The sequence below is a fragment of the Aedes aegypti genome, chromosome 2, assembly GCF_002204515.2.
Source record: "Aedes aegypti strain LVP_AGWG chromosome 2, AaegL5.0 Primary Assembly, whole genome shotgun sequence".
NCBI lineage: Eukaryota > Metazoa > Arthropoda > Insecta > Diptera > Culicidae > Aedes > Aedes aegypti.
The window spans coordinates 393121183-393148247 of record NC_035108.1 but is presented as its reverse complement, the minus strand read 5'-3'; the positions used below and the strand labels follow the sequence as shown (position 1 = coordinate 393148247).

General features: G+C 38.9%; 1 protein-coding gene across 1 annotated transcript in view; it reads left to right on the top strand.

Moving 5' to 3' along the window:
• Nucleotides 1-1712: 1712 nt before the first annotated feature.
• The window catches only part of LOC5570357 (UDP-glucuronosyltransferase 3A1), a 57220-nt gene continuing 31867 nt past the window's right edge, over nucleotides 1713-27065 (top strand). The window contains exon 1 of the mRNA XM_021847016.1: nucleotides 1713-2844. Coding sequence (XP_021702708.1) covers nucleotides 1779-2844 — 1066 coding nt within the window. The 5' untranslated portion in view covers nucleotides 1713-1778. The remainder of the gene's footprint in view (nucleotides 2845-27065) is intronic.

The window sequence follows — 27065 nt, the reverse complement described above, 5'->3', positions numbered from 1 at the left end:
TTGGCAATGTGTATTAAATCTAAAATGACTAAACACCTTCTTCTTTTGATTGCTTATCGTTCTTTCTAGCTCATCACCCAGTTTCTGGAGACTATTAATGCAACAGCATCACCTTTCAGGGAACTGGCGTTCGGGGAAACGACATTCGGGGAAATGTAGCACTATATTCAAAATACATTACGTTTAACTATGTGTAACTGCCATTCTACACCTATTTGTCCCATGTTCTATGTAGAGCTTATGGAACGCGGGACGAATATGTGTAGAAGGGTAGTGCATGTGTATAAGTTTTTTTTTTAATTTCACAATTTAAATAAGAAAATATTACAAAATTACTATTCAAATTCCATTCAAACCATCCATTCAAATCATAAAACATACTGTATGTAACAAACAGTATGTTTTATGAATTAAATGGATGGTTTGAATGGAATTTGAATAGTAATTTTGTAATATTTTCCAATAATCTGTAATCTGTAATCTTTTCAAGATTGTGTACCACTATTTTGACTCAAATTTCGAACTTGTCTCAGAGATTCCAAATATAAATATAATACCGTTTTGATTCATATTACGGACACTTAAGGCCTCAGTGAAGTGTAACTCATCAAAAACCATGTAAATAAATCATTCCGTATGATTCCTTCACGTTATCGAACCTTCAAACCCCTTAACTTTCAAATGCTGAGCAAAGATTTCGATTATGAAACATGACTAATTGTTAATAAATAGAAATGTATGGATTTTTCATGATTCTTAATCCGGACGCTTCCTTACTTTTGCCTCATATTTCGGACACTTCGATTCGAATTCCGGACAGGTCAAATAAATCAATAATAAAAAAGTCAAATCATCAAGTGCAATCGTCCAACAACTAGAGAGATGTCTAGGGTAGTTGAGCATTATCAATTTCCATAGATATGTATGGAAAATGTTTTTTTAAACGTGCCTCGAAGATGAGAACTTTTGAACGCTAAAATTGGAAACATTTCGTGTGAAATGTTTCCCATACAAAGTGGAGAGTCCGGAATTTGAAGCTGTCTGTAATATGAATCAAAACGGTATTCCTCGATGGCTCGTTGGATCGCAGTTGCACTGGTTTTGTGTTCTGTAACTCGATACCTCCCCTACTTGATAGTCCCTTCAATAGAGAGATCATCATTCAAAAAGTACGGTATTCTAGACAACACTGTATATTGTAAGATTTTTTGTTTTGATTCTCATAGCAAGCGGCATAAGAAAATTCGAACAAAAGAAGAAAAAGAATATATTTTTCTTAAGGAAATATTACAGACAATCCCAATATATCGACGATAAGCACAACATATCACTCTGGTCGATAGCTCTTCATATGCGGCATGGCTTCGAGGTGCTTCGTACTTATCCGCCCTCATTAGCACCTCGCTGTTCAGAGAGCAATGCGAGAGATTTCGGTTGCTTGAGATGGATTTGTAGTGGCAAAAAAACGACCCGCATGATCGACAGCTACAGTTTGTGACAGAAAAAAAGGCAATAACATCTCATATTTTGAAGGTCAGCATGAAGACAGAACAAAATGTTTAGTTTGGTGTGTTCGCTGGAAAAAAAATCGTGATTTCCTTTTTCATTGCACAGATTTTTTTTCACAGCACACTGTACTCATTGATACTTATCAATTTTTGGAGGCAACTGATTCGAAGATAGACGAGGCTAACACTCGCCTCCACTCAATATATAACATAATCTCCAACCGGATGGACCTTTGAGTTTGCAATTGTTCGCGGTCGGTGTGTGGCAAAATGTTGGCCAAGCAGATTCCAGGATGCTTTGTGCTGTTAGTGCTAGTGGCGATGGCCAGAGTCAGTGATGGCGCTAGGATACTGGCAATATTTCCTGCCCCGGCTAAAAGCCATCAGATAGTGTTTCAAGCATTGGTGAGAGGACTGCTTGAGAGGGGCCATTCAATTTTGATGATGACACCGGATCCTTTCGAAACGGATAATCCCAACATAACGCAAATCAACTGGAACTACGCGCACAAGATAATGGAAGAAATGTTTGATGTGGCAAAGTTAAGACAACAGAATTGCAATTCCTTTGACGTTGCAAAGGGTCTTTTAGATGTGACAAAAGTATTCATCGAGGCGGAACTAGCTCATCCGGAAGTGCAAGCATTGATCCGGAATGCCAACGATGAACGTTTTGATGTGTTGATAGTAGAATACTTCCAAATGACCCCGTTCTTTGCATTCGCCGAATTGTTCAATGTGCCTATGATTGGGGTCACTTCAATCGATTCTATTACGCTGGCCCATCAAGTTATCGGAAACGTTATGAATGTAGTTGCCCATCCGGAAATGAACCACAAGTTCTCATTGAATCCAAACTTTTTCCAACGAATTGAAGCAGTTGTGACTAGGTTGATTACTGATTATTACTTAATGCCTCGAGAGTTTGAAAAGTATGATAGAATAATAGAGCGGAATTTCGGCAGCAACATGTCCAAGTCGATGGAGTTGATGCATCGAATAGACTTCTTGATGACCAACGTTGATCCAACAATGGGATTCATTCGACCAATCGTACCACAAGCAATTCAACTGGGATTTCTGCACGTGAAACCACCGAAACCGTTACCGAATGAGCTGCAGCAATACATGGATAAATCCCGCCATGGAGTGATTTACTTCAGTCTTGGCACGCTGATTCGTAGTGATTCAATAAATCAGAAGAATTTAAAGATTTTCGTCGACACATTCAAATCGCTGAAATATGACATTCTGTGGAAGTGCGACAGTGAAGTGGATTTGAACGGAACAATTAACATAAGAATTTCGAAGTGGTTCCCGCAACAGGATGTGCTCGGTAAGATAATTTGTTCGTTTACTCATCAAATAGCAGGTTGTCTAGGCGGTGGTGATTTGTTCAACGAATTTATTTAAACAAGTGATTTACACTTTGCCGCTTGGATTTTAGAAAATATCACTCGTGCAACGGATGACGTTGAGAATTGGTTGACTCGTTACCGAAGCTATCGATAGTTTAAATACTTGAATTTGTATTATAATGTTCATACCTTAAAATTATGGCGCTGTTCTGAATGTTAAGAAATCTGCACTTATTCGTCTGACCAAATAAAGGCATTTTTCCTTACTTCGCTGTTTGATGATAGAATTTAATAATGAACATTAAGGTAAAACAGTTTGGAATCAACTTCTAAGATTGCACTTAAACTTCAAAGGCACAAATCTTGCGAATAACAACATTCAACAACAGTCTACTTTTTATTTTAGCTTTGTTCACTAGCAGAAAGCTAAAAATAAGAAGATCAGAAACGTTGCCAACGTTGCGATTTAGTACCTTTAAAAACATGACTAGGGGCACAAGTCGGCCATTGTGGTGGCCATCTTTGGATTCCGAGATGTTTCACCTTAGGTGACATGTTATTCCGTGATCAAGCGAGGTGCGTCCTTCCCTCAAAAGCATTAATGTGGTAATGGTAAAACAAGTAAAACATCAACTGGAAGAATATGGCTAAAATATAGTTAAAGATTAGAAATGCTGGCTTCCAATAAATCATATTCATTGGAATAAATAAACCTACATATTATTAAAACTTAAGATCAAAGTTCACGCAATACATTGCGTAGAATCAGATAACATCATTCACTTAAAATCACAGTGTTTCAAGATGTCTAAAAAGTACAATGCAATGATAGGTTTGCTTGAACATTGCTTCAAAATAAACTACATTTTTGCGTAGAGGGTTCAAACCTCTGAGCACAACAAAGAGAATAAAAAAAGGAGGGGAACTGGGTGTAAAATGCGCCGTTGGGGTAAAACGCGCCACCCTTGTTTTGAACGAACGGCGTGCTTTGGGACGCTGTTTTTTACCCGAAATAATGGAAAATGTATTAAAATGCTTCTCTATATATATTTTTAAGTGTATCCTGGCAAAAATCGTGAAAAACTCGAAAAAACGTTTTTCGCTGTTTTCATTGTAATTTTGTATTATTTTCTAGGTCATTTTTCAGGCCGATAAACAACAAAGCTCTTGAAACTATTACCGAGAATCGACTTGTGCACTCCCATAGTTCGTATCCCATGCGAAAACAATGTTGAATTTATCCTTAAAAAGCGTATTGAGGGACTTAAACTTTAATCAACTCCTGGGGCAAAATGGCCACTCCTATTTCATATCACCAAAACAGCCGTTTGAATTCAAATTCCAGCAAACGTAATGCCAAGCTGTAGTTACGTGCCAATTTGAACCTTACAAATGCACATTTTTCGAATCAGCATGTATACTATAATCGAACAATGACATCTGATCAAACGCCCTTATGTATGCAACGTATTTGCAAACATGATTGCGCATGCGTGCGCGCGAACGACTAACGCCGAGATCAGGTGGCGCGTTTTACCCCGCAAAAAGTGTTTGAAAAAAGATATTTTGAAAGTTCAGTGACTCCACTATTGTTGAATATGCTGGAAATATACATTTATCGGTGCGTTAAAAGACTGTCCGGGATTACGAGCCAGTGTTTTCAAATCCGGACATCGTCTTAACAACCCTCGTTTGACTAGTGTAAGTGAGCTTTCTGAAAGAAAACATAAATGAAAACTTGAAAAACAACTGTGGATAGCGTAGTGAGTTATCAGAATTCAATTGATTGATCAATAAATAGTCTATGTCTTCAATAATAACAGTTCAAGCCGCATCTGATGTAGTGTAAGCCACATATTCATCAGCTCAGGTAGGTAATCAAACTAATATTAACTAACCAATACAAATATGCTATTATTTTTGCCATTGTAGGGCAAACGCAGATATAAAGTTTATTAGTGATTATTATTCATTTGCGTGTCTATATTATTTCCTTTCGAATCAAACGGATATTGCAGCTGTAACACAATTGTCCGGATTTCGTACCAAAAGTGTCCGGATTTAAAGACATTATTTGCATGAGGTGTCCGGATTTAAAGACAAGACATGCTTCAATATTTGACTGATTTTTATGTTAAAATCACGGTTTTTACTAGAAAGTTAATCATTATCGTGAAGATCTGTCTTGAGGCAATCTTTGCAACAATATTTAATTGAGGACTTCCTAACAAAGCACACTCATATTAGTTGACGGGGTTGGTGGTCTGATGGCTACCGCTTCTGCTTCATATGTAGAAGGTCATGGGTTCAATCCCAGGCCCGTCCCTTTCCTCGTACTTTGTAGTTGTATATCTCTCACTTGCTCCTATCTTCCATTCTAAATATTTCACCATTTTTGCATGCGTATATCGTGTGGCAGGTACGATGATACTCTATGCCCTGGGAAGTCGAGAAAATTTCCAACCCAAAAAGATCCTCGACCGGTGGGATTCGAACCCACGACCCTCAACTTGATCTTGCTGAATAGCTGCGCGTTTAACTACGGCTATCTGGGCCCCGAATTCCAACTTACGCTCACCCAATTATGGGCGTAAAAAGAGGTTTGGCTGTACACGTATTTCGACTACCACTTTTAGTCTTTTTCGGTATCGTTGGATGCGAGTAATTGACACTGAAGAAGCCCACAAGTGGTAGTCTTAATACGCGTACTGTCGAAAGATAAGTAATTAGGGTAGAATCGAAGAATGCAATACTCAAATCTATTTTTTTGATTCTCCTTAAAGTAACTGGTTTTGAACATTTGTAAAACGATGCGAGTTAATTTCCTCTGAATGTCATTGTCTCAAATACGAAACACCCTTTTTGTTCAGTGACCGGAAGTTTATGGGAAAGAACGATGACATTCCTTGTTATTGTTATTTTGTTAGTTGGGCTCAGTCAGTAATGTAAAATACAGGTTTAGAGTTTTTTTTTATCCCTGTACTCATTTGAAGAGACATATGATTACGTCCAACATTTCCGCATATCACCTACGTTGCAATTACGTTTGGCTCAATGATATGTTTTAACCGTTCTCTCAACAAGTTTAAGTCACAAGTGACACATTACACTGCAGATCAATTGTTTTTTGTTTGGTTTTTATAGCCCTCACGCATGTGATTACATTCTTAATGGGGTACTCTAACGACTAACATTCTGTGTCAGACATAAAAGGCAAAAAATAAATTTCTCCATTGAAAATAATATAAACGTTTGATAGTTACCTATATCTTTTATTTGTTCTTATTTGAACTCCGGGCACTCGAATTTGTAAGAGAAACATATCCCTCGAAATATTACAATATTTTCTGGTCAAAAGCTAGCTGTTTAGAAGGGTTGTAGGACAAAAGGTCGAAGGACAGAAGGTCGAATGACAAAAGGTCGAAGGACAAAATGTCGAATGGACAAAAGGTCGAAGGGACAAAAGGTCGAATGGACAAAAGGTCGAATGGACAAAAGGTCGAATGGGCAAAAGGTCGACTGGACAAAAGGTCGAATGGACGAAAGGTCCAAATTGTACCGTTGAAAGGATTATCGTACACTCAGTTGCTAAAATTTTAATCACAAATTCCTCCCTTCTCATGTGAAGTTTTTCCTTCTTTTAAATGAGAGCTGTTCTTCAGAACTATCGTTTGAAGCAATAATTTGAATCAATGCTATTATTTCCAAACAAAAGATTCATTTTCTAAATGTCGGTTGTTATTATTTTGATACTCCAAAGCATAAAGTAATTATGATTAGCTTTTTATTTTAAACATTTTCAACAGAGATTTGTCCTTCTTTGAAACATTGGCTGTTCTTTTGGAGTTATACATTATAGTGATTTTTTACTGTTTTAGACACTTGTATCGACGATTATTCCTTCTTTTATACATCGACTGTTCTTCATAGATTTCACTTTTACATCTTGCCTGTTTTTTTCAAATGAAATGTTGCCTTCTTATAAATATCGGCTGTTCTTCATGCTTTACAGTGTTTATGAGCATTTCAATTGCATTTCTAACAAAGGGGTTTCCTTCTTTTGAAGTTTTGCTGTTTTAGGGCTATGCATTAGAGTTTTATCTGACTGTTGGTTTCGACTGATTTAAATTAGCATCAGGGAAAAATAATCATCCTTTTTCTGGAATTAGGTCCCAACTAGGGTAGAGTTTGCTTCTCAGCTACACTAGCATTTACTGAGAGCTTTTCTGATAATTTGATCTGCAACCCGAATCGTTAGAAGATACCGTTTTGTCTCAAATTCCGAACAGACTCATATTCCGAACACTTCGTTTTTGTATGGCGATTTGGTTGAAATGTTTCGCTGAAATATGTCATCAAATAACAAGGAAATGGCAGTCAATTGCAATTCAATTTTAACGTCTCTAATATAATTCATACCGTGGGAGTAGTGATGATTCTCTAGTTTGAGACCAGTAGAACAAGCTCACATTTATTTATTTGCCAAATTATTCATTTGAATACGATTTATTCCTGCTGTTCGGAATTTGAATCAAGGTGTTCGGAATATGAGACAGAATGAACAAGGTGTTCGGCATTTGAGTCAAAATGTTGTTCCATACTTTTACGTAAAAACGATACTAAAACTAATAAAATCAACATTATTATTGGTACACCCAACAGGTAACCGTTAGACTTTGCGAAGGAATTAAAATTTACACAAATATCAGCCAATTTATACCAATCAGATCCATTTGAAGTCTCTGTTGACCTTAAGTGTTCGGAATATGAGTCAAAACGGTAATTCAAGGAATGCAGGTGTGATGTCGTACCACCGACGATCTGAAATCTACACATGCTCCGAATGGAGGTTTAACAAAAAAAAACACATTCCTCTTGGACTCTATTTCAGAGGGCACTTTACCATATGCAGCAGAAAAAGCCTAGCCAAACTGCTTCTCCTAGCCGCCTTGAACAATGTTACAGGGAACCAGCCTCCGCAGAGCGAACCCTCTGCTCTACAGTCAACTCATGGCGGCACGCCATAGATGCTATAATTCCAGTATAATCTGAATGACAGACGCAGTGCATTCCAGCACTCGGCATCCTATGTGCACATAGAGTAATTACCAGGAGAACATAATTGAACTAACGAGTCTCCAACCAAACCGCTTTTCAACGCATCAAAATCGTAGTGTGCTGCGCTAGGTTCACAAACATTCTGGAAGCGCGCGCTAGGGGAGATTCAACACATGCGCTGCTCGGTGCTACGCTCGCCATCAGTATCCAAGTTGTAAAACAACTGCTCAGTAACGAAGAGTCTCTACAGCTATTTTTACCTTATTATGCAGGTGTCTAGATGGTCTACATGATACGGTCGAAGACGCGCGATCCGGAAGCTTCAATCTCGATTCTCGTTTCAAAATTTTGTCTTCACATCTATTGTGTTTTTGAACAACGCGAGTGACGGTGCGCATGAGACGCATTGAGAAATTACCCTAAAAAAAGCGAGGAACACCAACATAGGTCTCAAAATGTACAGTGCACGAGTGAGCATGAAAGGAATGTGGCTCTTGCACATGAGGCTACAGCACGTACACAGTAACTCTGGATGCACTACGCCCTGAAAAGTCTAACACAATTTGATCCCGAAAAGATCGTTGACCAGCTGAAATTGAACCTCCCTCAGTATGGTCTTTCTGAAAATATGCTAGTTTTCTTCGCGTCTATTTTAGCTGTAGCGCTTGTGATAACTTGCTTCTTTTATCTAAAGAGTATAGCTTTATAGGTTCTTCCTAAATTGTTGTCTATTCGACCTTTTGTCCATTTGACCTTTTTTGTCATTCGACCTTTTGTCCATTCGACCTTTTGTCCATTCGACGTTTTGTCCATTCGACCTTTTGCCCATTCGACCTTCTGTCATTCGACCTTTTGTCATTCGACCTTTTGTCCTTCGACCTTTTGTCATAGATTCGTTTAGAAGCTCGTTTGAATAATAAAATATCCTACACTCAGGCAAATTAATTAACGAATTTCATAAATTTTCCCTTATGAAGCATTGAAAAATCTTTAAAAACCTATTTCAGAAGGCTAATATGGATTTCATATCGTTAAAATGGTAATCATAATTGAGAAAATAGTTAAATATAATGAACATTTACAAATTTCATTGCACGCTTTATGATTTCCATTGCCGTCATTAGTCATTTCCTCAATGATACCATCTTTCATAAGGCTATTATGGATTTCATATTAGTTCGATGAAAAGCATAATTACGAAGCATGATGACCTCATTAAAGAGTATCAATTTCATTAGGCCACCTTATGATTCACATAGCTGTGACTAGTGTGAAAAACTCATAAGGATGTTATTATGAAAAATTGCAATTGGAAGCATTGTATTGGACGCTGATTGCGGATTTATGTACGGCAGCACCATCAATTTGTTCGGATGTTTTCAAAGTTAATAAGTTGTCTAGTTACGGGGGAAGGAAGTACGGCAATGAACAAAGGTGGAAATTGTCTTGGAAATTGTAAAAAAAACATAGAAAAAGGATATTTTAATAAAATCTGATCTGGGATCTGATGTATTGCATATTTCATTATTATCTGTTTTGCTTTAGAAAATGGCTGTAAAAACGTGTATAAATTTAATTCTTATCCTTCGTCGCGAGGCAGATCAATATGCATTAGTACTTTACTACATATTTTTGTAAATCGAGTAGCAACACGACAAAGTAGGTGGAAATTCGATTTCCACACATTAGAAAATCAGTTACCTAATATTAAGTAAATGAACACACAGGAAATTCTGTAAATATTCAGAATGAAATGTATTGTCCACGAGGTATAAAAAACAAACTGTGGAATAATAATTAGTGTCATAAAAACTAATGTGATTTGTACTGCTAATAGAAGAAATTCTTAAATTATTATTTCAATTTTCATAATGCTGTTTTATGAAAAAAGCAAGACACCCCATTGGCATGATTCAGATCAATTCATAAGGTGTATCAATGAAATACATACCGATTTCTTGTGGCAAATAAACATAAGGGAAAATAATGGATATTCATAGTATTTTTGCCTGAGTGTATGGATAAATACATTCGACTCTCCACATCTCGATATCAAAGGAATCTCGATGAGGGAGATAGAGACAAAGAACAAAATTTTAATGAATACTAGATTGGAAATCATTTTATTACCAGAAAAATTAAAAACAAACAGACGTCATTTCGTCTTCGCAAATTGTATTGAATCCCTAAAATCTTGTCTAGTAACCTTTGATATTGGGCACATCAACATACAGAGACAAAATCAGGAATGAAAATCACATCGAGATAAGGAGGATATCGGGATATGGATTTTGAAAATGTATGCAGAATGATGAGACCGAAGAAATCATCAACAAAGGGAGAGATGTCGAAATGTAGAATGTAGAAATTAAGAATACCCAACCGCCTTATTGTCTTCTCAATTTTAAATTGTAAATCTGTTCGAAATTTGAATCAATGTTTCCGGAATATGAGGAAAAAATGTGGAAACGTTCGAAATAAGAATCATTAGGAGACCTAACTTCTTCTTCTTCTTCTTGGCATTAACGTCCCCACTGGGACAGAGCCTGCTCCTCAGCTTAGTATTCTTATGAGCACTTCCACAGTTATTAACTGAGAGCTTTCATTGCCAAACTTGCCATTTTCACATTCGTATATCGTGTGGCAGGTACGATGATACTCTATGCCCAGGAAGGTCAAGGAAATTTCCATTACGAAAAGATCCTGGACCGACTGGGAATCGAATCCAGACACCTCCAGCATGGCTTTGCTTCGTAGCCGTGGACTCTAACCACTCGGCTAAGGAAGGCCCCAAGGAGACCTAACATTTACATTATTTTTTTTACAAACAGACGCCTGAGAAGATAACTCAGGGAGTTTGGGGATGCAGCACCAACGACAACCCACTGAAACCAGCCCATGAATAGTACTAGCCACGTCTATCGCCACTGGCAAGTAGATTTGTGGGAAGTTATCAAGCCGGTTTTGTGGACGAGCGATCGACGACAGACCAAATCTTTATGTTGCGGCAGATCCTCCAAAATTGTCGCGAATAGCAAGTCCCTACGCACCAGCCATCGATTTCAAAGCGGCCTAGCTCAAAGCTCAAAGCTAGCTATGGAAAATTATGGACGAGAATGGTTTTCCCGGGAAACTGACTAGATTGATCAAGGCAACGATGGATACCCGAGGAGGAAAGAATAACTCGCAATAACTTATGCATACCATATTTTAGTATCATACCATAATTAGGTATTATTCAGTTGTCAATAACTCATTTTGGTATTATAATGGTATTTAAAAATAAGGGTTAAAACAATTAAAAATACTTCATTTTGGTGTTCGATAGCTATTGAGGACTGCTGGAGGTATTGAAAAATTTCACTTTTATATGAAAATCCTTCAAGTGTTATTTAGGTATTACAATACCTGATCTAGTTATCAGCTTGGTATTTGTAGAATATGCCTAAGGTATTATTTGAGGTATTTTACCTCTTATGCAGGCGTTCTGCTTGCACGACTGTTACCACCCGCATACAAATTCTGAACGGGTTTTTTTCTTTTTGTTTTTTCGTTTTTTCTTTTTTTCTCTTTTTTCAGAAATAACCGATGACCCTAGAGAGATCGGTTCTGCTTTGTATGTTATTGAACAGAAAACTTATTATCACTACAGTTAATTAAGCACTGTTTTCTCTTTTGGTTGCCGGCTTTCAAAAGATTAAATTAAAAAAAAAAACATAAACAACAAATGCTCTGGGTCATCGCCAGCTTTTCAGGCGAACCATGACCTAATACCTTTCCCAACCTCCTCCTCCATAGCAAATATGAGGGCGTCGCTGAGTCGGTGACCTCTCATTAAGTAAGTGCTACATCAACATTTCCTTCCCCTATCCCAAGTTACGGTAAAGATGGGCGTGGCCAGGAATAGCAATGTTCATGAGTTTGGTAATATTGTCCAAGATTGGGTCAAGGCTTTTTCCCCAGCCTTGTCTCTGAAAGCGGTCTGGATGAAATTATCAAACGAAACATTACTGTTGCTAGTATCCAATCTACGAAGTATACCGTAACTACGCTAACGCTGACGCTAACGCTATTTTACCTCTTATGCAGGGCTCATTCAGGTTGTAAGTATTGGAAATTATCTGGTATGGAATACCTCAATTTGGTATTCAGCAGTTATTTTCTTCTGCTCGGGTAGTGTACAGTGCTGTGTGAAGATATCGGATGCATTACACTGCGGAACACGTTTTTGTCTCAAGCATCAAAATACCGTTTTCTACTTAATTAAGGGTTGCTGAATCCATTGCCGTTTTCAAGAATACCACAGCACGTCTAGTTTTTGAGATATTGGCAGTTTAAAATGCAAAAATTGACTATTTCAGTCAACTTGCATGCAAGTTTGCCAGCTTGTAAGGAAATTTATTCGCTTAATTTGCCACAGAATTCAAACTTTATGTGTATAACATAATACTATCGATGCTCAAAAGTTGTTTTAGAAAAGTATTGCATTTTGCCATATAAGAGAAACAAAGAGTTTTGTATGGAGACTGCAAGCATGTTGAAAAAATCGATTTAAACTTAATTTTATCGTGCAATTTCAACCAAATTATATCTAAAATAAAAGTTGAAGTCCTATTTTGCATGTTTACTGTTTTGGATCACAAACAAGTTTGAATAATCATACTTTAAATTTCATGTAAACATCACTTAAACTAGTGTTTTATACTACTTTGGCGACCTCTAGCTAAAAATTGTGACGTGCTGGAACATTTCTGAGAACGACAACAGATTCAGCGGCCCCAAATCTACTAGAGACACATAATTTGGTTCTTGAGACACGCAAAAATGTCATTTTTGTTACGCTGTGTTATCTGACCCGTATGAAACACGCAAAGGACTTCAACAAGGCGTTGGTCTTTCCTGCCTCCTGTTTAATATTACGCTAGAAGGTGTTATGAAACGGGCGGGCTTCAACATGCGGGGCACGATCTTCAATAAATCCAGCCAGTTCATCTGTTTTGCTGACGACGTGGTTATTGTCGGTAGAACGTTCCAGGTGGTTTCTGAACTGTATACCAGGCAGAAACGTGAAGCAGAACAGGTTGGATTGAAGGTAAATACGTCGAAGACGAAATATCTGCTAGCTGGAGGAACCGAGCGCGAAAGAGCTCGCATTGGCAGACGCGTGGTGATTGACGGGGATGAGTTCGGGACAGTCTTTCCATGAACCGAACCGATGTGCAACTTTGGTTTGAACATTGCAACTTGTGTTGAACCACAAACGCGCTTCGTCTCTGTACCAGTGTATCAAACCGAGCCCGGTACATGTGTACTTCGGTTCAAACTTGGGTTCAAATAATGGCACAAAGCAGGCAGACAGAGAACGGATGAAATCCACGCGGATACATTTCTACGATCATATATGGAATTTCGTGGTTCAAATCGCAAGACCCTTGAGGCTTGAACAAATATTTCATTTAAGCAGATCAATTGAGATCTATACTTTGAGTAACATTCAGTGATAACTTTATGAAAAAACCAACGATTTTACTATATCAAACAACAAGACACGATAAGTAGAAATTGATAAATGTGGATACCAACAATTTTCTGTCTCTCCGTTTGTGTCATCATTCTGAAGCATGAATGCAACCAAAGATTTACACCAAAATTTGAACCACGGTTGCAATCGAGGTACAAATGGACCGGTTTTCGAACCGGCGTTTACACCGATGTTCACTTTACACATGTTTGGGTTTAGGTTCAGTTTCGAGCGTTTCGGTTTGCACACGAAAACAGAGTACAAAGAGAGTACCGAAACCGCCCGAACCAACGTGTTTGGTGTTCGTTTGGGAAGACTGGTTCGAGGTGGTGGACGAATTTGTCTACCTCGGATCATTGATAACGTCGGATAACAACTGCAGCAGAGAAATTCGAAGACGTATCATTGCCGGAAGTCGTGCTTACTACGGACTCCACAAGACCATGCAATCCGTACTAAGTGTACCATGTACAAGACGCTGATAAGACCGGTAGTCCTCTACGGGCATGAGACGTGGACAATGCTCGGAGAGGACCTGCAAGCGCTAGGAGTTTTTGAACGACGTGTGCTTAGGACGATCTTTGGCGGAGTATGTGAGTACGGCATATGAAGGAGAAAAAATAAATAACGAACTTGCGCAACTCTACGGTGAACCCAGTATCCAGAAAGTCGCCAAAGCTGGAAGGGTACGATGAACGGGACACGTTGTGAGAATTCCGGACAATCCCGCAAAAATGGTGTTCACCTCGAATCCGGCCAGTACAAGACGAAGAGGAGCGCAACGAGCTAGGTGGTTTGACCAACTAGAGCAGGATCCCGGAAGTGGATCGAGAAACTGGAGGTTAGCAGCCATGAATTGAAGGATGTAGCGCCATCAAAAGTAAAGTAAGTAATTGTACTAGCAGTTCTTGTTGAATTGCCCAAGTGGTGTTTAGAGTGCAACGACATTACTCTTGGCCTTAGACTCTTATCTTTCCGGATCCACCTTATGGTATTCCTTCGGGGAGGAGTTAATCCATATAACACTTAACACATGTAGCAGAAGTAGCCTAGGTAAACTGCTTCTCCTAGGCAACCTCAGCAATGGTTACAGGGGACCAGCCTCGGCAGGGCTAATCCTCCGCAGTCAACTCTTGGTCAGCGCGCCATAAGCGCTGTAATTCTAACATAATGTGAGTGACAGCCGTAATTACCGCATTTCAATTCTGAATATCTGCACACATTATCTGGATTATATTGTCAGGAGACGTGTTCCCTCCGCAAGTACCGCTATAGCCCTTTTACAGGCATATTCAACGTGGCTAGCGAAGCTGAGCTTGTCATCGATCATTACCCCAAAATGCCTAAAGGATCGCTTGGACTCTATGGTGCAATCACCTACCGAGATAAGCGCCCGTTGCTCGGATTTGCGACCACCACCACCTCAGTCTTGTGACGGACCAGTTCTAGTTTCCTAGACTTCATCCATTCCTCAACTATGGAAATAGAGTGCGCTGCTGTCAACTTTACTTCCTCCATCGTTTCACTATAGACCACTAGGATGATATCGTTGGCGAAACCAACAATCTTAACACCCGTCGGAAGGGGCAGCCTCAGTACGTCATCGTACATCGCATTCCATAACAGCGGGCCCTGGATTGAAACTTGAGGTACTCCCGCGGTAATTCGAACGCTTTTCTGCTCCTCCTCTGTATCATACAGTAGAATCCTACCATCAAAATAACTTTCTAGAAGCTTACACAACTGCACCGGTACCTTGTGGGCTATCGTTTTCCAGCTTGCGCTGTTGAATGCGTTCTTAACATCCAGAGTGACAGCCGCGCAGTAACGAATGCCTCTCCTTTTATGCTCGATTGCCACCTCAGCTGTCTGAACGACCGACTGGGTAGCGTCCTTTCCTGCATCCAAAACGGTTATTGGACAGGCCATCCGCACTTTCCGTACACGCTACTAACGTGTTAGTACAACTTTTCAACAACTTGCCCGTCGTATCTAGTAGACAAATTGGTCTATACGTCACCTGGTGGTTTCCACGCCTTTGGTAGTAGCACAAATTTCTTTCGCTACCATACATCCGGAAAGATTCCATCATCAATTCAGCGTTGCATCGCAGCTCTAAACATGTCCGTATCCGCATTGACTGCTGATTTTAGGGCAACATTCAGGATACCATCGGTTCCGGGGGCCTTCTTTTTATTTATTTAGTTAACATCTTATCAGATAACACTGAATCAACCATTTCACGCTTCTATACTCGGTTCGTGTCCCCATCTCTCCATCCTCGGTTCTGCCCCACGCTCGCTAAATCGATACGCACTTGATCCGCCCACCTAGCTCGCTGCGCTATACGCCTTCTTGTACCAACCGAATCCAAAGCGAACACCATCTTGACAGGGTTACTGACCGGTATTCTTGCAACATGCCCTGCCCATCGTATCCTTCCAGCTTTGGCCAGCTTCTGGATACCGGGTTCGCCGTAAAGTTGGGCGAGCTCGTGGTTCATCCTTCGTCGCCACACACCGCTTTCCTGCACACAGCCAAAGATCGTCCTAAGCACCCGACTTTAGAAGTCTCCTAGCGCTTGGAAGTCCTCCTCGAGTATCGTTCACGTTTCATACCCGTAGAGGACTACCGGCTTTATGAGCGTTTTGTACATGGTACATTTGGTACGGGTGTGAATCTTTTTTGACCGCAGCTTCTTATGAAGGCCATAGTAGGCCCAAATTCCACTGATGATGCACCTCCGTATTTCACGGCTAACGTTATTGTCAGCTGTCAGCAAGGATCCAAGGTAGACGAACTCGTCGATCACTTCGAATGTATCCCCGTCGATCGTAACACTGCCAACTAGGCGAGTCCTGTCCCGCTTGGTCCCACCAGCTAGCATGTACTTTGCCTTGGTCGCATTCACCACCAGTCCAACTTTAGCTGCCTCGCGTTCCAGGCGTGTGTACAGGTCTGCCACCATTTCAAATGTTCGACCGACAATGTCCATATCATCCGCGAAGCAAACAAATTGACTGGATCTCGTAAAAACCGTACCCCGACTATTAAGCCCGGCTCTCCGCATATCACATTCTAGCAACAGGCACGAAAGTCCATCACTTTGTCGAAGTCCCCGGCGGGATCCAAATAAACTGGAATGTTCGCCTGAACCCTTCACACAATTTAGCACACTTTCCATCGTCGCTCTTATTAGTCTCGTGAGCTTTACGATGTCTTATTGGGCGCGAATGATTTCACCGCTTCTTCCAGCTCTTCGTTCATCACTCTCGCCACTTCTTCTCCTTCATCTGCTGCATACGGCGCTGGGGGCCATGGGCTTGTGGGATGGTTCGGGAAGGGTACATCGATTATCGATCGCAGCAACTCGGGCGACTTCTCTTGGGTCGCTATGGCACCTTTGGTCTTAGCCATTACCACTCTGTAGGCGTCACCCAATGAACTCGAATTGGCACTCTCGCATAGACTATCAAAGCATGCCTGTTTTCGACTCTTGATTTCCTTTTGAGAGCCAAATTTGCCTCTCTGAATGCTGCACCACGTTCTTCTCTTTGTGCTTCTGTGCGTGCGCGTTGCATTTCCGTCTTGCCCGAAGGCAGATTGCTCGAAGAATTGCCATTGATTCACACCACCATTACACCGACAATACCTTGTATTAGGCGCCTCATATGGTCGTCATAGCGTTACGTAGAGTATTTTCTAAGGCAATTTCATTTTATAATGGTCATCACAAATTATTATTGGATACCTAAATTCTTGGTTGTCGGCTATCTCAGTCTTAAAAATGATTGACCATTTTTCCCTTGAAAAAGGCCACAACATATGGCCGAAATGTCGGGCAAAATAAATTAAAACGTTCGCTGATTAAGACTGAGATAGCCGACAACCATGAATTTAGGTATCCAATAATAATTTGTGATGACCATTATAAAATGAAATTGCCTGAGTTGGTGGTCTGTAGGGATTTGAATTCTAAACTTGTAATCAACTCAGTTATTGGTTCACCAAGTGGCTCGGTAGCTTAGTTGGTAAAGCACTCGTCTAGCATACAAGAGTCCTGGGTTCAAATACCAGCTGAGCACGTGGATTTTTTTCATAATTTCACCCATAATTTGTCCATCTTTACCACGCGTAATGAGTTAATTAATTCAAGAATTTACGTTTTCAACTTCCAGTCCCCCCCAATAAATTATTGGATACCTTCTATAGAAAAGGGTACATTGAACCCATTGTAGTTCCATAAATGTCTCAAAGAGAAGCGGTATGTATGATAAAGATATTTCCTGCTAAATTACTCCTTGCTTCAATGCATTTTAAATAAGCCTGCTTTTCTGTAAAATTCTATCAAAATTGTTTCAATACATTTCTTAAATCGGAGATGTATGTAGACCACAAAATGATCCAACACTAGTAAAAAAGGTGTATAATCTTACAATGTGTAAAATAAAATGATACTGCATTGCCCGGATTCAGAAACTTTTGCAGTTCAAATTACATTTTTTGCTAACTTTTCGAGTTTCTAACAGAATCAGAAGTTAAGAAATCCGCACCCTACCAAAATTTACCAGTCACCGTTAGCGTTGCGTGCGATGTAAAGTTTATTGCTTCAACCGACTGCCTAATTAGTTGCGTGCGAACTAATATGGACTGTTTGAAAAATTGAGAAAAACTGTAACACTCAAACGGGTCAAGGTTCGCTCGAATAGTGTTTGATCAGTTCAGTTCACACTATCTCGTGGTGGAGTCTTAGTGTTAATCATCAACATAGATAGGATCGCTTTGGGGCCCAGATAGCCGTAGCGGTAAACGCGCAGCTATTCAGCATGACCATGCTGAGGGTCGTGGGTTCGAATCCCGCTGGTCGAGGATCTTTTCGCAAAGGAAATTTTCTCGATTCCCAGGGCATAGAGTATCTTCGTACCTGCCACACGATATACACATGCAAAAATGGTCAATCGGCAAAGAAAGCTCTCAGTTAATAACTGTGGAAGTGCTCATAAGAACACTAATCTGAGAAGCAGGCTTTGTCCCAGTTGGGACGTAATGCCAGAAAGAAGAAGAAGAAGAAGGATCGCTTTATTCGGGTCATCTTTTATATACAATCCACGTATAAAACGTGACTTTGAATTTTTCGGAAGCAAGTCAGTGAAGTTATTCTTCGATTGTTAGGTGTTCCAATTACATAACCATCCGTACAGTTTTTTGTAAATACAGCTATCTAAAACATGAAGTATATGTTTGATTAAGCATGTAGTAAGTTTTTTTAAGGCTCGGACACGTTAATGCTTCCAGTGGACGGCTATGTCCTTTGAAGGAAGCACCACACTAGACAATGGACTAGCATGCAACGCCCAGTGGCACAGTGGAAATACGCTCCTGACGAAAAGTTTTTTTTGTCTATCTTTATTAACGAGATTTTTAGCCCTGGGCTAGTTCATCTCGGGACCAACGGCTTTACTTCCCTTCCGAAGGAAGTCGTCACTGAAATTTGGGTGACTATCTTGGGGATGGGATTCGATCCCAGGTCCTCGGCGTGAGAGGCGAGTGTTCTAACCACTACACCAGGTCCATCCTCTTTGACGAAAAGTTTTCCGGACTGAAGCGGGACTCGAACCCACACTCCTTGTCTCGCTAAATGCTTGGTAACACTAACCGCACGGCCACGAAGCCCGTGAATTTTAAGACATTGTTTGAAGTGTTTTATATTGATGTACACAGGTTACATATACAGAAATGATAGAGAAACAGATAGAGGAAGCTTTTTCTTCATGGTGGCATTATTGAATAACGTGTAAATCCATTGGTTTGCTCAGCAACAACAAGTTTCACACCTAGATAACAATGACTTTTATGATTAGATAAGAAATTAAGCGAGATTTGAAAGTAATCCATAGTTCGACATTTATTCTTTATAATGGCTCAATCGAATGGAACAATTTCTCTTAATCGTTGCTCTTTTTGTAATTTTGCAGAAAGCTGATTCACTTTGGCGTAGCCAAGATTTTTTCTGTAGGGGACCTAGCAAATTCTTGTTTTACAAAATTAATATCGATCGCACTAAGCATGATTTCCAAAATTGCATAATTTCCAAGATGGCATATATTTGATTTTGTCGCATATCGCTGCATATCGGTGATATTTGTAAATTTAAGTTTTCACTCGAAATATATTCATTCCTGTCTAATCCAGTAAAACAATCATTCAAGAATTCTTCCAAAGAACTCACGAGAAATCTTCTTCTTCTTCTTGGCATTACGTCCCCACTAGGCCCGACAGAGCCTGCTTCTCAGCTTAGTGTTCTTATGAGCACTTCCACAGTTGTTAACTGAGAGCTTTCTTTGCCAAAGTTGCCATTTTCGCATTCATATATCGTATGGCAGATACGGTGATGAGTCGTGAGGCCTTCCTTAGCCGAGTGGTTAGAGTCCACGGCTACGAAGCAAAGACATGCTGAAGGGGTCTGGGTTTGATTCCTGGTCGGTCCTGGAACTTTTCGTAATGGAAACGTCCCTGACTTCCCTGGGCCCACTCGGCTTAGGAAGGCCCCCACGACTCACGAGAAATATCCCTTGTGATTCTTCCACTAAACTTTCTGGTATTCAACCATGTGCTTTTAACAGAATTCTCTCTACTTTCCGTACTTTTTCAATGCTTACACTCATGAGCTCCTCTACCAGTGTTTGCAGAATTCCTTCTGGAATTCCCACGGAAAATAACTCGTGTGTTAAGTAATTATTATTAAACAGATTTTTTTCCTGGCTTTCTGTTCTTATCATAAAATTTCTCGAAGAATCTCTTTTTAATTAATTAAATTCTCTTGGATAAATCCGTCTGAGAATGGTTCAGAAATTCTTTTTAACATTTCTACAGGAAAATCCTCTAGGCAATTGTTACATAATAATTTGAAAAGCATTTTCTGCGGTAACTCCAAGCAATAGTACAAGAAATTCTGGGAGTCTTTACAAAATTGTCTTCAAGATCACCAAGCAAGGCTTCTCCTTTTCACAAATTCTTTAAAGAGTTCACCAACAATGTTTCCAACTTTTTCTTTGAGGTTCCTTCTAAAGTTTCTCTCACGAAATGTCATCAAGGATTTCTTGAAAGTCTCACAGTAAAAATTATCCAGATTTTCTTGCACATAAACATTAAATAATTCTTCCAGGTGTTGCTCTAAGAATATCTCCTGAGGTGCTACAAGACTATCATAAGCAGATAAACAGGATTCATTTAGGAAAATGTTCTTAGCGATTTCTCAGAGAAGTTCTCCACAGATCTCTTTGGATTTTTTCACACAAAATTTTCTTAGCGTTTCTTTAGATTTCTCTTAAAAATCAGTTCAATGTTGTTCCGCGTACTTCTTCAAAACTCACTAGAAAAAAATATTTTATTTTTTTTTCAAAATGACTACCTAAGAAAATTTTTAAAAATTCAAGCGTTCCTGAAGGAACAGTAGTCTGTAGTGGCAAACAATCAATGTGAGTATGGTCAATATTAAGGATCACTAATTGGAAGTGCTAATATTCAGTATTTAGAAAAATGTTGTTCAATGACGAATTCGTACTTAATCAAAGCGAATGAAAATTTTTTAACATGATACCATGCCCACACAGTTACGGATCACCCACAGTGACGGATCACTTTGGCGTTCAACATCGGATAACTCGCTCAAAACATAAACGTTGACGTAAAACATATTTTTCCCATGTTATACTATTTGTCTTCTACCATTTGCAATGTTAAGCACAAAATTCAACCGCTAAATAACGGTGTTTTTGACAAATGTTTAGTTGGTACCACACAGCTATCATTATATGGTTGTTTTCTGTAAGAAGTGCCGTCAGCATTCATAAGCTCCCACAGGTGGTAAAATTCAAATGTTATAGCATGTTTTATACTCGTTCGCTTCGATTTAGTATGAATTCATCTTTGGAAAACATTTTACAAGAATTTTTATTCAAAACACCGAATATTAGCACTTCTAACTAGTGATCCATAATATGGACCAGGAAATGATTGTTTACCACGGTTATGGATCACTTCCAAAGAATGTAGATTACTGCTATTTTATGCATTGGATTCGACATTTTCAGACAATAGCACTAAGGATAAAACTAATAAAACTTCAAGGTTTGTAAATTTCATATTTTAGCAGACAAAAATGGGTGGAAAACTTGGTGTGGAGCGGAAACAGTTCATGTCTCACTTACTACAATGCAGTATCACAATAAAAAGGGCATTTTACCCTTGTTTCCAGCTCTAACACTGCTATTTTTTGCAGTAATATATGTCACATTGTTAACTTTCGCCATACCATGCAATAAAGATGCATTGAGTTGAAAATCTCTTGATTTTGCGCACTGATCCGTAATATGTCACAATTTGATCCATAATATGAAAATTGATCCATAATATGGTTTTCAGGAACCGACACAATTTTTAATTTTTATGCAATCCTATGTAAATATTACACTCAAAACAGTTTACTAACCGAAGCTCCAATTTGAAACGATTCGATTCGTGCTTTTAAATTACAATTTAACGTTTTCCATGTCGTTTTATTGAATTTTATATGTTGAACTCCACACTATTTGATCCATAACTGTGGGGTCATGGTATACTATTTTGATTCATATTACAGACAGGCCATAGGGAGATTTAACTCCTTCGAGAGCATATAAAATAACTTTGAAAACACTTATCTTTCGAATGGTGGGTGAAGATTTAGCTTCAACAACATGAATAATCTATCTATACAAATAAAAATGAAATGAAGTTTGTATGTCACGAGTTGGCTTGATAAAGGGTCAACAGATTTGAATGAATATTTATCTGTTCCTTTGGAGTATCGGCTTTAAGTTTTATCGATTGCGATGACTAGCTTTAGATCATCGATGACGATAATCCAAAATTAGTCAACGCAATTAATAAGTCTGAAAGCTTAAACTCCGACGAAATCTACCATCTATCCACTGCCCATAACTGCATATTTGTAACATTTGACAAAAGTAGGCATTGAGTAAATAGAATACCAAGTGTGCATTTTATGGCAGCATGGGAGGAAACTAAAATTTCTAAAAATTACCAGGAATTCAAAAGTGCTTATTTGAGGTTGATATTTTGTACAACTCATATCGCATACTAGGTGAATAGTCAGAAAACAATTTTGATAAAAATTTCATTGCTATTACATTGCGAGGCTCATAATCTCAATGTGACTGTTATGCGATTATAATTACCAATGTGACAAAATAACTTGGTATTTTTTTTCGAATTTTCTAGAACAATCTCACAGATTTTAACAAGTTGGACGAAAGTATTTATCATTTGATGACTCTCCATGGTATTAACTCCAATTTGACAAAAATGTCGAATTTGACTGTTATGCAGTTATGGGCACTACGATTTTCTCTGCTGCGATTTTCAAAGCCGTCACTTTGTATGAGATTGTTCAATAAACAATGTTCATAGCATTATAATACGGCCTACTGAGTGGCAATACAACGTTTGCAGGTCAACTTTATTTTTTGACACTTCGATTCGAATTTCGGACATCTCATGAAAATCCTAATTAGAAAACTCAATTCATTGAAAGACATCTCCCACCAATTAGAGAGGCGTGTAAGACAGTTGAACATCAATCACCAGTACCGCAGCACCATTTTAAGAACCCACATTTGAAGAGCTTTGACCATCGAACAAAAACTCAACTCAAGAACAGTTGCACCTATCACCAGCAGCAGAGGGTACGGTTTTAGAGTACTCGGTACTCTTTGCGACTGACCTCGGGTCAATAGTCGTGAACACCAAATCCACTACAGCGCAGCTCCAAATCGCGCAGTTCATTCATAAATCACTTGGTCATATATGGGAGAAGAGATGAGTGGCTCTATCCGAAGACCACACGGTCCATACCAGTTTTAAAACTGGTGTATGGTTAAAAGACCACGAGGAGGAGGAGAGTGGTCTGAGAATCCAAAAAATGACCACTTGTTTTGTAGACAGCCGGTTAGGGCTCAGTAGGGCGCCCCCAAGCACTTCCACGGGTACCTTTCACGCTTAGTTGTTATTTAGCCCTCTGACCGTGTCTAACAGTCTTAGACACGGTAACGCATACAGTTGCATTGCACCTTGGTTTGGGGGTCACCGTGTGATAGATTTTTTTTCCATCTGAAGAGGCAGCCCGAAGAATCATTCTTAGGCAGATGAATTGATTGCTACCGGTTGTACATAATAGAGTATGCGAGCCAACAAATTTCATACTGATTTCTAATTCCTTGAGTATTGATTAGTATACTTGAAGTGCACAGTAAGTCATAAATTAACCCAAGATCGGTGGCGTGCGTGTACTGAGTAAACACACCTTGAAAAAAGCTCGCTTTTCATACAAAGATCGAACGAGGCGGTAGTGGCGATGGCTGAATACGCGACCGATCTTGAGTTCATAACAATTATGATGCAATTATGAATTCTTTTCGGTGTTTAAACACTTGTTCATCATTCGATAATCACCCACAATCAATATGATCCATTAATGTATAGCATCTTCAGAAGATGTCATTAGCGTCATTTTACCTACAGTCATGACTGACTTCTGTCAAGCTTCCCGTGCCGTCAACATATAACAAAGTGTTCTAAAGACAATATACATATAACACTGGAAGTTCGGAAGCCTTCTCGGGTTCTGTATAAGTCGATTCAGATATTACTGAAGATATTCTGGAGAAGGTTTAGTAAAAACTTCTAAAGATATTAATTTTATTTTTATTTTTATATTGATGCTCATCTTCGAATAAATTTCTGATAGACTTTATGGAGGTATGATTGAGAGAAATAATTCTTTCAAGGATTCGATAAGAAGTGTAACTAAGAAAACCCTAACCGGTCGTGGATTATTTTGATTATTCGACCTTTTTATATCCTTTATGGATACAGTAGCATTCAACAGTTTACCCAGTATTTGACCAAGAATTTTGCAAAACATGTTTTAAACATGCAAACCAAACAATTCTTTAGTAATAAAATGAGGATTCAGGTGTGAAAAACAATGACATTTGGTCGAGCCTTCCTGTGCTAATGTAGCAACTGGATAAAGACGAACGGAAGAATCGCTAGTTCAGTATTGCATATTTTAAGTTGCATTAGAAAGCAATAGCGTCGAGAAACACATACGGGAAGCGTTCAAGGTTCTTTGTATGAACATTCCTAAGGTCGATAAACATATCGATGCCTGATTCAAATTGATACGAGCAAATGATTACACCAATATATGTTAACGATATGTATGTTTTATTCAGTTTTCCAGGTCAAAATCAGCCGATCAGTCTTACTTTCTATGTTACGAGATATCGAATATGTAGAAAAAAACACCATAAATTGAGCAATACAATCTCGAAATTGTGCCCCTGGTTATGTATAAGAAAACTTCACCCAAAATCTAATGCTCTCAACTCTTGACTCTATGCTTTCGATGGCATCGAAAATTATGCTCGATTAGCACCCCACTCATGTTGGCTGCTACAGGTAGGGGGCGCACTGCAACATAGTTTCGCGGTGCGTTTTGTCTAGCGATTCTTACTCACACACTGTGGTTCGCATCTCGGTGTCGAAGGTGTAAAGGTATGCGATATGTTTTTCTGTCGATACGACACTGGAAATAACGAAACGACACATTGAAAAAGTTCGTGTGGCTTGATGCGAAATAGGTTATGACACGGACATTTACGTAACATAACAAAATTAAGAATTTATTCCGCCGAATATAACTTTTGTTACTTCAGTTTCATCACCGCTTTTGAGATTTTGTAGATGTTTTCATCGGCTTTTTTCGGTGAAATTAAAGTTAAAATTTAGCATTTACCGAACGTTTCGACCTACTTATGGATTCGGTCATCCTCAGCGGTTCCTTAAATATTTATTTATTTAGCAAATTATAAAATAATCGTTTTAAAAAACTTACATGCTATAGAGCAAATCCTACACCACCATCTACCTGTTTACTTCTGTTTTTATCAATCATTCGTTTTGTGCTGTGAGTATGCTGGTGTTTTGTACATTTTGTTTTCCTACTTTCAACTTATCTATCAGACCATTGTATGCGGACCTGAACTTGACTAATTTACAAAGAGAAATTAACAGTATTCCCTTCTCCTTTAATTTTAATGTAGAATGTTTCCGCTATTAATCGTGTGTCTGTTCTCGGTATTTCGTTTAGTATTTTGGTCCTATCAAAATTGAAGCAATGTCCTTCGTTAATTGTATGTTGAACCAATCCAGTGCTTCCTATTTTTTTAGTTTTTACATCATTTTTGTGTTGTTCTAATCGTTTACTTAAAAATTGACTTGTTTGACCAATATATGTTTTGTATTCACACACTCCACAAGGGATTTCATATACTACATTTGTTCGTTTTTGTTTATCAATTTTGTCTTTTAGTTTGGTAAATACATGGTCTTTAATTTTATCTATAGGTTTAAAAGCAAGTGTAATGTTAAATTGTCTTAAATATTTAGCTATTTTTTCTCCTAGTCCTGGTACATAAGGTGTTGATATGAATTTGTATTCTAGAGTTACGTCTACTTTCTGCAATGAGTTGTACATATTATGAGTTCTCTCTTTAATTGTCCTTTCAACTAATGCTTTTGGGTAGTTATTGTTATTTAAAATTTGTCTAACCGTATCAAGGGAGTCAGGTCTGTATAGTGAGTCACTAAGTTTAATAGCCCTATCTACTAGTGCAATAACAGTGTTCTTTTTGTGCGTGAAAGGACTCACTGATTTAAAATCAAGGTATCTTCCATTTATGTCTTTAGGAGTCCATTCTAATGTTAGTCCTTCTTCGGTCCTTCGTACAATTGTGTCCAAAAATTTCAAGCGGCCATTTTCTTCAATGTCCACTGTAAATTGAAGTCGAGGATGGTAGCTGTTGAACACTTCGACAACTCTATCGATGTCTTGACGTCGTATACCCAATAGACAGTCGTCCACGTATCTTTTGAAAAAAATCGGTGATATGTTTTCGTGTGTAAACCGCATTAGAGCGTTGGTTTCGATTCGTTCTAACGTGATGTTTGCTACCACTGGTGAAAGCGGTGATCCCATCGGTACTCCGAACTTTTGGTTGAAGAACTGGTTTTGAAATTGAAAGAACGTTGACGACAGCAATAACACTAACATTCGTTCGAAATGTTCCTTCGGAATATTCGTAAATTCCTGAACTTCTTCCCATCTTAGCATGACACTTTCCACGGCAAAGTCAACAGGAATGTTTGTGAAGAGAGATACAACATCCAGTGATACTAAAATAGATTCGCTTGTCATTGATACTTTTCGCATTTCTGTCACAAAGTCGAAGCTATTGACGATGTGACACGCAGATTTCCCAACAATGTTGTTCAAGATTGACGAGACATATTTCACACAGTTGTATGTAACCGTGCCAATCGTGGAACAAATTATTCGAAGCGGTCTATCTTCCTTGTGGGTTTTCGGAAGTCCATATATGCGTGGAGGGTTGCAATGGTAAACTTTGAGTCGGCGTTTAGTTGCTACATCGATCCAATCTTCTCTGCTCCACTCATCCAACATTTTGTTGGTTTTTCTTAGCGTTTTCATCGTTG